Source organism: Pinus tabuliformis, chromosome 1_2 (genome assembly GCF_031772625.1).
Source record: "Pinus tabuliformis cultivar Carrire ecotype Pingquan chromosome 1_2, CPIR1, whole genome shotgun sequence".
NCBI classification, from domain to species: domain Eukaryota; kingdom Viridiplantae; phylum Streptophyta; class Pinopsida; order Pinales; family Pinaceae; genus Pinus; species Pinus tabuliformis.
This window is the reverse complement of record NC_142298.1, coordinates 1,308,161,708-1,308,176,659: the sequence shown is the minus strand read 5'-3', so window position 1 is coordinate 1,308,176,659 and position 14,952 is coordinate 1,308,161,708. Positions and strand designations below refer to the sequence as shown.

General features: G+C 37.1%; 1 protein-coding gene across 1 annotated transcript; it reads right to left on the bottom strand.

Moving 5' to 3' along the window:
• Nucleotides 1-7,723: 7,723 nt before the first annotated feature.
• On the bottom strand, nucleotides 7,724-8,287 carry LOC149211017 (mRNA export factor GLE1-like). The gene is made up of 2 exons (XM_089394516.1): nucleotides 8,166-8,287; nucleotides 7,724-8,076 (listed from the first exon to the last, which is right to left on the bottom strand). Exons 1-2 carry the CDS (start codon nucleotides 8,232-8,234, stop codon nucleotides 7,855-7,857), a joined length of 291 nt encoding a protein of 96 aa, XP_089250642.1. The 5' UTR covers nucleotides 8,235-8,287; the 3' UTR covers nucleotides 7,724-7,854.
• Nucleotides 8,288-14,952: the final 6,665 nt, after the last annotated feature.

The window sequence follows — 14,952 nt, the reverse complement described above, 5'->3', positions numbered from 1 at the left end:
ACTCTTATCTTCAGCTTCCAAGATGAGTTCTAGATTTCCTTCTTGCTTTCCATCATCTTCTTGACTAGTGGTCATGGTCAATGCTCCTTTTGAGTGAAGGTCATGATGTTTGTCCCATATACCCTTTGCTAACGAACACTTTTCTAAATTGTCCTTTATAGAATCTAGTAGCCCATTCAAGATTACCTTACTTTTGCATTGTACTCCTTGGATTCTTCATCCATCATGTTATCAACAATTACTAATTTCCAGACTTCAATGCCTCGAGTCTTTAAGAAATTCCTCATTCTTGCTTCCCATATATCAAAGTTTCCATTGAACAATGGAGCCTTCACAAATTGATTGATTTCAACTTCGGTGGTTGAGGGAGACACATCTTTAGGAGGATTGGAGACTTTCTTCCTTGGCTTCACCATTTGTGTTCTAATTGATCGACCTTCAAGCTGTTAGGCTTTGTGTGAAGGTACTGACTTTGATACCAATTTTTTGAAATACTGAGAGGGGGGTGAATCAATATTTCTTTTCAATTGTTACTTATACCAGTTAAATCAATTACATTTAGAACACAAAATAACCAATAGGAATAAATGTTTTATTAATATAATCTTTATAATGAATCAAGTACAATATATAGGGTTCCAACCCTTGATGAAGACACTGGTCTTCAATTCCCCAGGCTCCAACCCTTGATGAAGCCACTAGTCTTCAATTCCCTAGGCTCCCACCTGTTGCCAAGCACCAACTTGGTCTTTTGTTAGGCTACAATCGCTAGAGCTCCGACCCTGTCTTGTCAAGACACCAACCTTGGATTTAGGAGCACCAACTCCAAGGACACCCACCAATCCTTCCAATTCTGAGGCACCAACCCCAAGGGCTCCGACCCTATCTTGTCAAGGCACTAACCTTGGATTTAGGAGCACCAACTCCAAGGACACCAATTCTTCCAATTCTGAGGCACCAACCCCAAGGGCTTCGACCCTATAGTTTTGCTTTGTCAAGAAATGCTTTGATTGTAATAGACTGCTCTCAAAATCTTCTTGACTGTGTTCTGTCAATCTACAGCTTCACTGGAGTCTCCATGTTACATCATCAATGACAACCTTGTCTCATAGAAGGTGTCACCATTGCTCTTCATATTTACCCAAACAAAGTCTGCAAAGTTACCTCATGATGTTTTCAACAATGCATTATGATCTTCAATACTGTCTCCAAGATTTGTTGAAGCTTTTCAACAAGATATCTTTAATAGATTGCGTTAAGCCTCAATGTCAGTACAAAAACAATTCTATGTTTTCAACCTTTTGTTCTTACTGTTGCGGTAACTGTTTCAGGAGTGACTGCTTCTTACTGTTCTTACTGTCACGATATCTTACTTCCAAGAAACAAACTCACAAATACTTCAATGCTAGTATTGCTTACTACTCCCTTCAAATGATGATAGATGAAACCTTATTTTGCTTCACAAAATTGTTCTTCAGGTTGCGTTATGTACTTCTTCCGTAGATTAATTCATCACAAGTCCGAGCCTTTCAAAGATTAACCCAATCAACAAAATTGCTTGACCTTCAGCTTCCTCGGTTTCTTCAAGTTCACGAGTTGTGAACGGTTCCTTCTTCTCTATAATTCATACCCGAGATTCTTATTTGAGGCGAAGCATTTGCCCTGTATTTATATAGGTTTCACCAATACCCAAAAGACACGTTTATTGGAGGAAGGCCGACTTGTATATTAAAATATATATCGGAGGTCCTTCCATCCAATTATATCATAGACTTGTTTATTCACAGAAACCACATAGGTGAGGCAATACCCACATGGAGGTCCCACATGCCACGCCATCACCTTTAATCCTGCAATTGTAACTTCATGAGAATCAAAGTCATTCCTTTAATCCCGCAACAACAACTTCATGAGAATCAAAGTCATTCCTTTAATCCCGCAATCACAACATGAAAATCAAAGGTTTTACAAGTGTGCACATGCTCTATCTTCCGATGGAGCGGATGCGATATTCAATAAACTGTTTTTAATGAATCCATCGGGTCCACAATATTATCGCAATCGAAAGTTTTAATCGTGACATCCCTTCAAGACTTGCGATATGGCAGATGTGGTGTTGTATTACGACATATTGTAATGGAACCATCGGGTCCACAATAATTCTCTGATATCGCTGTTATATTAAGGTGGATGTGATATTACGTTAGGGTGTGCTTTATTGGAGCGATTGGGTCCACACCTTATATTGCAATCGAAATATAAGGTCACTGTTTCAGGAGTGACTGCTTCTTACTGTTCTTACTGTCACGATATCTTACTTCCAAGAAACAAACTCACAAATACTTCAATGCTGGTGTTGTCTACTGCTGCCTTCAAATGATGATAGATGAAACCTTATTTCGCTTCACAAAATTGTTCTTCAGGTTGCATTATGTACTTCTTCCATAGATTAATTCATCACAGGTCCGAACCTCTCAAAGATTAACCCAATCAACAAAATTGCTCGACCTTCGACTTCCTCGGTTTCTTCAAGTTCACGAGTTGTGAATGGTTCCTTCTTCTCTATAATTCATACCCGAGATTCTTATTTGAGGTGAAGCATTTGACTTGTATTTATACAGGTTTCACCAATACCCAAAAGACATGTTTATTAGAGGGAGGCCGACTTGTATATTAAAATATATATCGGAGGTCCTTTCATCCAATTATATCATAGACTTGTTTATTCACAGAAACCACATAGGTGAGGCAATACCCACATGGAGGTCCCACATGCCACGCCATCACCTTTAATCCTGCAATCGTAAATTCATGAGAATCAAAGTCATTCCTTTAATCCCGCAATAACAACTTCATGAGAATAAGAGTCATTCCTTTAATCCCGCAATTGCAACTTCATGAAAATCAAAGGTTTTACAAGTGTGCACATGCTCTGTCTTCCGATGGAGTGGATGCGATATTCAATAAACTGCTTTTAATGAATCCATCGGGTCCACAATATTATCCCAATCGAAAGTTTTAATCGTGACATCCCTTCAAGACTTGTGATATGGCAGATGTGATGTTGTATTACGGCATATTGTAATGGAACCATCGGGTCCACAATACTTCTCTGATATCGCTGTTATATTAAGGTGGATGTGATATTACATTAGGGAGTGCTTTATTGGAGTGATCGGGTCCGCACCTTATATTGCAATCGCAGTTTTAGAGTGACATTCCTTCAAGACTTGTGGTACATAAATTCCGATGCGGCGAACACGATATTACAATAAACATCTGTCGATAGTCCTATCGGGTCCGTAATGCTCATATCGGATCGGGGATTTCAACATGACAATAATAAAGCCGCAGATATAATTTCTCTGATTCATTGTGGACTTTTGTTAAAAGGTTTCCACGGTTTGTTGCTCGAATTGGATTCTTAGCTCCTCCGATATCATTGTTCTTCCCTTTAACTCTTTCTCCGCTAATGTGTTCCTCTTTGCTCTTTCTCTTTCTCTTCTGATGGCTTCCAATATCTTTCCTCCACGGGTTCACCGCTTCTATTATGTCTGTATTCAATCCTATCTCATCATATCATCATTTAGTATCCCAGAATATTGCCATATTGACATCAATGACAATCTAGATCAACAAAAATACACTTGAAATACTAAATTTTAGTGATCCATGGTCAAACAAATTTTCTTAGAAGCCGAAACAACCAAAACTTCACTCGTTGCCAATTCCAAATCAATGTTTTTAAAACTGGAACTGGTGACCGGACTGGTCCACCTAATGAACCGATTTACCGACTGGAATTGGTCGAACCGGAACTGGTTTGGTCTAAATGAACCAATTTTAGAAAAATACATTAAATAATTAATTTTTAGTGAAGCAAAACTATTTTTAAGATTTAAAACCATGATTCCAAACCAATAGAGACAAAATATGCAAATTTTGCTCATTTATATACCATGTAAAGTTGAATATATCAAAATGGCATCGAGTGCAATACATATCATTGAAAAAATAGCAAAATACATAAGCAATGAGGCTCTAAATGGCCTATAAAGTCCAAAAACAATGCTGCAAGCTATGAGGCCATCGGCCTACTACAAGTCTACAGTGTACACATGATTAATCATCAAGTTCATCATCACTACTAGACACAGGATCATCATCAGGAGCTACATAGACATCATCCAGTTCAGAGTCTAAGGATTCCTCAGCCTGATCTGCAACCTCAGTAGCAATGCCACCAATAACAATAGAAGTGGACCTAATGGAAGCACGAGTTTGTCGACCTGCACGACTAGTGCCTTCCATTGGTTCTTTGCCCTTCCTTGATGCCGCTACTGATCGTGGTTCTGATGCCGCTACTGATCCTGGTTCTGATGCCGCCACAAAATCTGCTTCATCCCCCGCTAAAGCCATGTCGATATCAAAATCAGCCTCAAACACAGGATCTTTAGTCTCCTCCACCCATTCTGATGTTGGATCAATATTGTCCAACACAATGGGATCTAGATCAGGTGTTTTGTTCATCATTTGGTTCCTCCTCAGTCGAAGTTTGTATTGCACATTAACAAGATCATTTAACTATTTTTGTTCCAAACGGTTTCTCTTCTTCGTGTGTATGCGCTCAAAAACAGACCAATTGCGCTCACAACCTGAAGCACTGCAAGTTAGCTGAGGACTCTAATTGCAAACCTTTGCAATTGATGACACTGGCCACCAAATGACTCCCACCAATGTGCTGCAAAGAAAGATATATTAATTAGTAACTTAGTTTATAATTTGAATTGTAAAGAACATAAACAATTTTAACTTGAAAAGAAAAACAAATTGGAAATTGGAATTGCTTACCTAGTTGATCCACATCCCTTGCCATATTTGCCAAGTTTTTGCCAAAGGTACCACCTGCCATAGTGAAAACAATAAGTTTTCTATGTATTTCCAATGGGTCTTCATGGGTAGGGACCATGCGCTCCAAGCAATCAATCAATCCAGTGCTGACCTCCCCATCATGCAGATCTCCTAGCCGATCTTTATAATGATACTTTGGGTTCAAAAAAAACCCAGCTGCATGTATAGGATGATGGAGTTGATTGTTCCATCTGTTATCAATGATCTCCCATATACGGCCACATTTAGCTAACCTGTCCTTGTAAGTTGCTCGTATCTGCTCCTTTGCCTGATCCATAGCCTCATAAATGTAGCCCATGGCCAATTTTTCCACATCCACCATCCTTAGCACCTTAACAAGGGGCTCAGTAATTTTCAAAAGCTCTACAGACCTCTTCCAAAAATAATTGTCAAACACTTTCTTTTTGGTGTCTTTTCCATCTTGTCTACGAGCCCGCCGAGTTCAGACCATTCTTCAGAAGAAAACATTTTCTGCAAGTTTTTATGTTGACCATTGAGACATTGCAACGTGAAGAAGTGAGTTTCAAATCTTGTAATTGCAGGCCTAACAAGCTCTTTGCCCCCAATGTTTTTCCTCATTAGGTTCAATACCCATGAGTGGTTGTAAATGTATTTTGTAATGCACTTGGCATGCTCTACAGTGTTTTTTACCCACTCCACTTTGCCTATGTCCTCAAGCATGAGGTCTATGCAATGTGCAACACATGGAGTCCAAAATATGGTCCTATATTTGGACTCAAGCATCTTTCTAGCAAGAACATAGTTTGAGGCATTATCGGTGATGACCTACACAACATTCTGCTCCCCAACTTCCTGAATAATGTCATCCAAAAGCTCAAATAGAAGGGCCACATCCTTCACCTTATTAGATGCATCAACTGATCTCAAAATCATGGTTCCTTAAGGGCAAGAAACAAGAAAATTAATGATAGTGCGGTTCTTTCCATTGGTCCATCCATCTGACATGATGGAACACCTTGTTTTGAGCCATGAATCTTTAAACTCAACCAAATACTCATCAATGGAAGATATCTCTTTTTACAAAAGAGCTCCCCTCAAGTCATGCATACTACGGCCTTTGAAGCCCTTTCCTGCAGCTATAACAAAGTCCCACATAGCTTGGTAATAAGGTGAGCGAGCAGCATTAAATGGGATATGTGAATCATACCACCATCTAGCAATGTATTGATGAGAAGTTTCTTTGCATTGTTTTTTCCAATGTTGATCCAAAGTGGGTTGATGACTTGGCTGGGAGGAAGTGGGATTAGAAGAGGCAATGTTGGCAGAAGATGAGGAAAAACTTTGGATTTTTGTTCTCTTTGTTCCTTTTGATGGTTGGCCAGTGCCATTAGAAGGATGAACATAGTGAAAGGGGTCATTGGTGGAAGGGATAGAAGTTGAGTCTTGAATCTCATAATCATCATACCCACTCTCTTTCATGGCTTCTAATAATTCCCTCTTCCTTGCAATGTCATCTTGGATGGTATTCTCCCTAGCCTTATCCTCATAAAACTTTTCAAACTTGGAAATGTATTCTGCCCTAATAGGACCTAACATTTCATTTGGTGCACCACATGCCGTTACTTGGCCTCTTATCTCAACCAAGTGTTCATTCAATCTAAGCATACCCCCACCTCCAATAGGTTTATGGCATAATTTGCATATCATTTTTCCATCAATTTTATCACAATGAGCCCATGCACTGTCCTTTGCTTTTGGAGACATGTTTGCTTAAAATAATTACAATTTGCAAAGAAATCTGCCATTTAAAAAAAAATTGCAGCTAAGCAACATGGAAAACCAAAGCTAAATTTAGGAAAACAAATGCACATGTAGGCTACAAAATTTGATAGCATAGAACTAGAGATTTGATAGCATAGACGGTAGAAGTGAGAAGTTTATAATTTTATAACACAAAAAAATTTAATTCATGGACAGCGGTCAAATGAGGAATTTTCAAGTGAAAATCCTTACCTGGAAATGCAAACTAGCTTCCTTAGTCTCCTCTTGAAGATGCCAACTCCACTGACAGCTATAAACTATCTCCAAAATAGCTCCAACTCCAACTCCAAGACGACTACTCTAGCAAAAACTCAACACCCTCCAAGCTCCCAAGCAAACTCACAAATACTCATAAACACTCCAAATGAGATGCGTGAGACAAATGAGAGAGAGAAGAGCCTCTTAAAGGCTTGGAGAGGGTATTTTTGGAGGGAATGGACCCTTAATTTCCCTCCAAAACCCCTAAACTACCTTGGAAAAACCACTCTGTGGGTCCTTGGCGAGCATGGCAGGTAACCGGCCGGTTTAGGATGGAACCGGCCAGTTTGCTACAAACTGGCCGGTTCCGTCCAAAACCGGCCGGTTAGGGCCAAAATCTCGCCAAACTGCCTCCTTAACTGGGTTTTTCAGCTGGTTCCAACGGTGGCCCTGCTGACCGGCCAGTTAGACCGGTAACCAGTTAGCTAGGCCAGTTTTAAAAACACTGTGAATCCAAATGTAACATTATTAGTCTTGGTGTATACCTTAACATTGCAAATTACTTACTGTATTCATGTCACAGTTTTCTTGTTTTCCGTTGATATTCTTAACTATATCAAATTCATTCTCAAAATAAGGACAATTGACTGATAAAGGTCACAAAACCCATGCCTAATTTCAGTTCAGTTGCAGCAATGAAAATGACACCAAATACTGAGGTTCTCCAGTCCTCCATAAATTAGTATTTGTTATATCTCTACTCAAATGTATGTGCCTCCCAAGGATATCTTCAATTTCAATTTCAATAACTGAAGCTTGCCAGTATTTTGAATACAATGGAAAACTATAAATACCAAAAAATTTCATCCAACACTCGATTGGGAAATAAATAACTGTCCTCACAAGTAAAAGTGCCACAAATTCTAGTAGTGCTTTTTTATCAAACGAAAAGCACCATCTTTCTCAACCCCGTATGCTTTTTGACTTATCTGTGATAGCCAAGGCTCGTCCTTCAGGCTCTTTTCTGAATTGCTGAGATGTCAAGTATGTCTCCAAGTGGTCAATCACTGGATCTGAGTCTGGATCATTTTGTGATTTCAGCCTCTCTATAAACTCTCTTGATATAGCATTTAAAAGTTTTGTGAAAGGTCTAGGATATGCTTGATAGAGACGGAAACCAGCTATCTGCAGAATCAAAACAGGGACAGAACTTATCGTATGCTATAAGAACATAAATGATGTGATACCCAAATATTGGCTTTTTAGCATATTACCTTCAAAAATATTTCTAAAGTAGCTGCTGTAAACCTGTTGGGAGGGAGTGCATTGAGAAATCGAGCCATCCAAGACCATCCATCCTTCACACCATGAAGATAGTTAACGCCTGGTATGTCTGTCTGCAATCAGCAAAGTGGAGGTGAAGACAATCTTGCTACTGTGAAAATATATTAATTGCGTAATTCAGTTACTTTTGTAAACAAGTAAGGCAAAGAGGCTCGACCATAGGCAACAAAAAAGATTGGCATTCTCTATAATGTTGTAACAGTTATAGCTGGGTTATTTGCAGTGCTTGGTAAAGTGAATGAAAAGCATGCCTTACACTCGACTATATTGATTGCCTTCTATCTTACATATGTCACAGTCATAGAAGGAAAAACAGTGCAAAAACAATGTTAAGAAACTTGCCACTAGAAAAATTTTTCCATGTATGACAGCCAAACCTAGCTCACAGTTAAATAATCCAGGAAACTTTGAATATAACCTTTAAAGTAATTCATTGAGGATGGAATATAATATATTGAACAACGTATGAATGAATGATATGGTTCGGTTACAAATGAGGGCCCCAGGTGGGATGCCCTTTCATGAATTTTCCCAACTAACAGACATTCTTTCATAATTATAAATTATAATTGTTAATTATTCTTATTGTTATTATTATTCATTGATATATTTATGTTCATAACACCTTAACATAACATGGTTAAGTAAACAAGCAAGGTACTCACCACAGTTATGCAATCATGGATTATGTAGAACTGTGCCAGAAAATGAGAATTGAATAGGTAAAAGTGACCTAAGCCATCAAGGAGAAGGGCGATTTCTTTTAGTCAAGAACTTAGTTTGCTCAAGGTAAAAGTGTATGGCCTAACACTTGTGTTATATTTCCTAATAATTGAGAACAAATGACATTTGTGACACTTTCCTTGATGTCATACAAGGACTCCCTATGATCAAACCCATCTAGCAGCTTTAATAATTAAAAAAAGATCTCGACAAACTTCATAAAATATTGTAGATAACTGTAGCATCCTTGTAACTCATATAATGACTCTGCAACCCCAACTTATACTTAAATCTATTAGCATCAAGTTCTGGGTAGCAGGTCAATCAATTTTGGGCAGCACATCAATAGATTTAAATGGTTGATTTCAACCTGCAGTTTTTGGGAAGCAGCTTAATGTCATTGGTGGCAACATGACACTTGGACAATATAAGTTGTCTAGGATTAACTTTTAGTTACTTAGAATTCAATTTTTTTTTAATGTTTTGCAAGTTTATAACTAGTACTTTTTATTTCATTTTGTTTTATTTTTTAATGCATTTAAACAAAATTTAATTTGGTTTGATCAAATTTATTTGCCAAGCAGGAACAAATTTATTCATCAGTTTATGATATTTTTCGAATTCCAGACCCTTCTCAATGAATTTGGTGAACGCTCTGACCATTAACAAACAAATGTTTCTTAAGAAGCAGTTCTAGCTCTGTGCCTTCATTGCATAAATAAGACATCAATGCGAAGAACTTTTCATGCAAATCTGAATACCAATGCTTTATTCTAACATAGCTACAACCAAATGATAATATTAAGCACTAATTACAGACAGACATGATTCATCTTACTCACTAACAAGTTTGCAATTTAGCCTTGCAAAACAATGCAAATACATTAAGCAAATTATGCCTTTAGCAGAAAATAGGATAACAGATAATTCAACCAAATTATCCTTCATGCAAGCCAAGAAACTCTGAACACAATGAACAACCACGAAAGGCAAAAAGCCTGACAGCTCTGTTTCAATGAATATGTAGAAGCTTGGAAAGATGGAAGCATATCTGGCATGTTCCTGAACCACATAACACACTTTTCTTCTAGTTCGAAGCTGATCAACAGTTTAACGCTGAATTAAACTCGTCTTACAGTTAAATCATGATGACTGTCCGCATAGGTCAATATAAAATATCCAATAGTGATTCAAAGTAAATTATATTAAAAGCTAAAACATTTCACTATGATAATTTATAAATCAATTTCTCATTGTCTTTGATAAAAAGATAGCCACTAGAGGTTAATCGGTTTGGTGAAAGCAGGGTGATATTATAGCCCCCCACCACAGTTAAGTTCCTCAAAAACTAACCTGCACACTCCCACAAGGGGGCTGCTTATTAGCAGTTGAGCCACCATGGCCATTAAGTTGAGCCGGGTGGTCACACACGTCATAAGTATAAGAACGATGTCCCACCTTTTAATAGGTAGTGGAGGATACTCAACACTTTGGTGTAATAAGGAGGCTTGTTCAAGATTCTTTAATAGAAAGATGAGTTTTCTTGCAGTGAATATGGCATATGAAGGGTTCGGAACATGTAAGATAGCCCATTTATCATATCCATTTATACACCAACATATACTTCAGACTAAAATGTGTTTTGCACGATTGACAAATAAATCCCTATATTTGACCTGTCTCCTGACAGTTGCAGTCAGGAAGATATATATAAGCATAACCATATACATGCACAGTTGCACATAAGACAAATTTGCATTTTCTGTCTTGTAGTATGCATTTTCTGACTCAAAAGCAATCTGACATATTTCAAATTTGTTAAAATTACGTTCCACCAGAAATTTCTCAAGAATCTTTCCCGCGACATGTGAAAATTCTAGTGAGAATTAGACAAATTAAAATATGTAACCATCTTTAAAAATTGAAAACTAATAATCCATTTATGGACAAAAGACAAAAGAATGCTTCTTTTCAAAAGCTAAAAAAATTCATCTAAAAGGAAAATGATAAGACAGATGTGATGCAAATAAATTATCTTCATGTAGCAGCATGTAGAAGTTGTGCTGCAACTACTATTGAGGAGCTAAGTTCCAAGCCATTACAGTAGGTCCATTCCAAGACCAACGGTTATGTGTGAAAACTATCAACTTGTCTTTATGTAGTTATTTATATTTGGCAAGAAGACCAACCACATTCATTGCATGTTGTCATTATGTTTTGACAGTACATATTGATGTAGTCCAACTAACTGTTGTGATTCATCCCACAAAAGATGAATCAATGTTGCATCACTCGTACTCGTATGATTTGTGTGGGTATTGACTTGACAAATTGTATAAGAATCGAGATTGACCATATGTAACAATCTCTAAAAATTGAAAACTAATAATCCATTTATTAAAGAAAGAAAAAAGAATGTTTCTTTTCAAAAGCTAAAAAAATTCATCTAAAAGGAAAATGATAAGACAGATGTGATGCAAATAAATTATCTTCATGTAGCAGCATGTAGAAGTTGTGCTGCGACTACTATTGAGGAGCTAAGTTCCAAGCCATTATTGTAGGTCCATTCCAAGACCAACAGTTCATGTGTTAAGACTATCTACTTGTCTTTATGTAGTTATTTATATTTGGCAAGAAGACCAATGACATTCATTGCATGTTGTCATTATGTTTCGACAGTACATATTGAAAGAAAGAAAGAAATTATTTTAATGTCCACGAGGCTAAAGATAGCCTATGGGACATATTGCTTTTTCATCTGCTTGATGTATTCAACCATTTTTCTATGAAGCTTCAAAATAAATGCTCCCAGCTTCTCGAAAAACCCCTCGCTAAATAGATTATCTCAAGAGCTAGCTGCCAGAATATCTGCATGACTTTTCTTGTTGTCTTTGAAGGCCTCACATTCTAAAATGAAATGTTTTTCTGTTTCCACTTTTCCGGAAGAACAAAAAATGCATACTCTTTCCTCCCACACTTCCTTTGCCCTTTCTAGCACCCTATTTCACAACGAAGTCAATGAGAATTAGTCCTTAATTGAGCAATAAGAATTTTGGCTCTCCAAGAGATATTGGCTTCTATGTATGCTTTTGGTTGATGACTATGAGTGGGATTAAACACTTCATTATATTAATTTTTCTTTCTTCCTAGCTCCTTATCCCAAGTACGCTTGTGGAACTTTTCCATAACAAAATATTTTATGTCTTTGTTGTTTATGGGATACACATTCCAGCCAATACCCCATTTACTAAACCATTTATTATTTTTCTGCATCCAAGTTTTTTTGCTCTTGCACAATCTATCATTAAAGACAACCTTAGGCCATCTACCCTCTTCCATTTGCTCAATTTTTTTTAAATACCTTATGACTCGCACCATAGCAATTGCTTCAATTGATGTAGTCCAACTAACTGTTGTGATTCAACCAACAAAATATGAATCAATGTTGCATGCCTCATACTCATATGACTCGTCTGGGTATTGACTTGACGAATCATATAGGAGTTGAGAATGACCCTTATAAGGCTTAGCAAAATACAGAATCCCTCCATTTTCCCTTTCCCTTTCCCTCTACCTGGTGTCAAAAAAAAAAAAAGAAAAAAAATGAAATTTGCTACTAGGGACGGGTCGTATATAGGGCCGTATGAGTTTGATATGAGTCGTATGCGAGTCAATGGGTCCAAGGCTGCTTGGGAGCAGGAGCAGGGAGCGACATTTTCAAAAGCTCCCGCATCGGGAGCAAATTGAGAGCGAATTTTTATATAATATATATTTTTATATATTTTGATGCATATATGTCAACAAAAGCATGTAGAATGATAAATTAGATATAAAAAGCATAAAAAATGGATTAAAGGATATAACACCAATCATCTAGAAGTTATAATCTTCATCAACCACATGTCCACAACTTACAAGTTCTCATTTCTATAGCATGTAAGGGTGCACATAATAAAAAAGTATTGAGTGCAATCTATCTTTGAACCGAAAATATATCAACAAATAGGTTCTAGATGGTCTCTAGCATCCAAAAAAATCATGCTACAACAAATACCTACATATCATCAAAACCATTGCCTATCTTGGGATATTTGTCATTAATATCACCCTCTAAGCAATTAACATAAGATAAAAAAAATGTAACATGTCAAGACAAGATTTTGTTTGAGTGATGGGTACATTTTAGTAGGGTCATGATACAGGAGTTCGACAACCAATGTCACTAACGTCAAGGTACATAGAGGGCTTGATTAAATACAAGTTCCATACCCTAGTACATGAAAAAATCCAATGGAAACATTGCAATCCTCCCAATCTTGAAATCTTAAAAAACTGATAAGTCTGCTGGATTTTGAGTGAGATCTAAAATTCTACTTTCTCCATATGAAATCCATTGAGGTCGGAACCATTCTCAAATGTCCCGAGTCATTTCATAGTAATGTTAAAAATTTAAGTAAAAGTGAAATTCTCCTTTATCTTTCATTTTCAGTGAATTTGACATTCTCCTTTATCTTTTATTTTCATCCTTTTACTTTTACTAAAAATGAAAGATAAAGGAGAATGCCACTTTTCCTTTAAGAATTGAACATTACCATGAATTGTATATCAATACTAGGACCATAGGATTGAATATTAGGCTTCCCTACTCAAAACCTCTTGTTTCTTTGAATTTTTTTTGCGTTTGGAACATCTTTGTGATACAATTTTTGAGAAAATGCTAGGGAGCGATTTTTTTTTGCGGAAGCGCGCTTCAGGAGTGGATTTCGAGGGTGGGGGGTGCGGGGGAACACTCCTACAAAACCCTGAATGGGTCAACACGAGTCTTGTGCAAGTCAATGCGGGTAAGAGTTTTATGTGTATGTTCTATGAGAGTGACTCGCTTTGGCATATGATTCATCAAGACTCGCGAGCCTTGAAGGGATGTGCTTCACTAAGATGAATCAATGCCTAGTTTAGGGTACGTGCATGTGTCCATGCACAAATTCTCCACTTATATCAACCAGCGGAGTGTGACAGAGTGATTTGCAGAAAAGCAAAGGAAAAATGCATACTCATATGGACTCTATGATGTTATAGAGATTTAGTTCCCTCAACCACAGTCGTCTAATAGGAAAAATCATATTTTGAAGCGAACAAAGTTCCTTCTACAGATTAATTACTCCAGCAGACTTGGAATATAAAGATATCCGTGAGGATACAAATATTATATATTAAATATGTGAATAAGAATCATTGTACAATGAGAGTGAGAGGCTTGCTTATATACCAAGCAGGTGTCTCTTCATGGAGAGTCATGTCTCATTTAGACATGACTCTTCAACTTAATTATTAATTAACTAATAATTATATATGGTTATTATCATGTACATTATTTTAAATTATTTCCTATATATTTATTCATAACATTGCCTTCCTCCTCAAAAAGCTTTGTCCTCAAAGCTTGTTAATGAAAAAAGCTTGATCACTTTTTCGGCTTTGAATGTCTTTCTATCTCGAAACTGTCATCTTTGTCGATACATGTTGATATGATCTTCTAAGTGACAAAAAAACTATCGCACTGAGAAGGGATCGAACCATCCTAGATTAATCTTCTGTGTAATATTCTGATCACTGGAATTTTGTAATTACTTGTCATCATAGGACTGGATTGAGATTACATCACTATTCTCTGGAACATCAATTTGTTGTTTCTGGTCTGAATGGTCCTGATACGTAGCATGGTTGAGTTGTCTACTGTCATGATTTGGATGTCGATAGGGAACTTTTTTGGTTTGACATTCCCTTATTAAGAGTTTGGAATTTTTTTTATTTACTTCGGGGGACGATGTTGTTGAGTTGGTTACACAACCTTCACTTGGGATGTTAATCATCTGAACTGCAACATCTAAGTGTGTTGTTTCTTCAACTGACTTGTCTTCTTGAGTTGTCATACTCACTGGGTATCCGTTCCCTTATTTTCAACCTGGACTATTACGACTAGAGATTTCGACACTT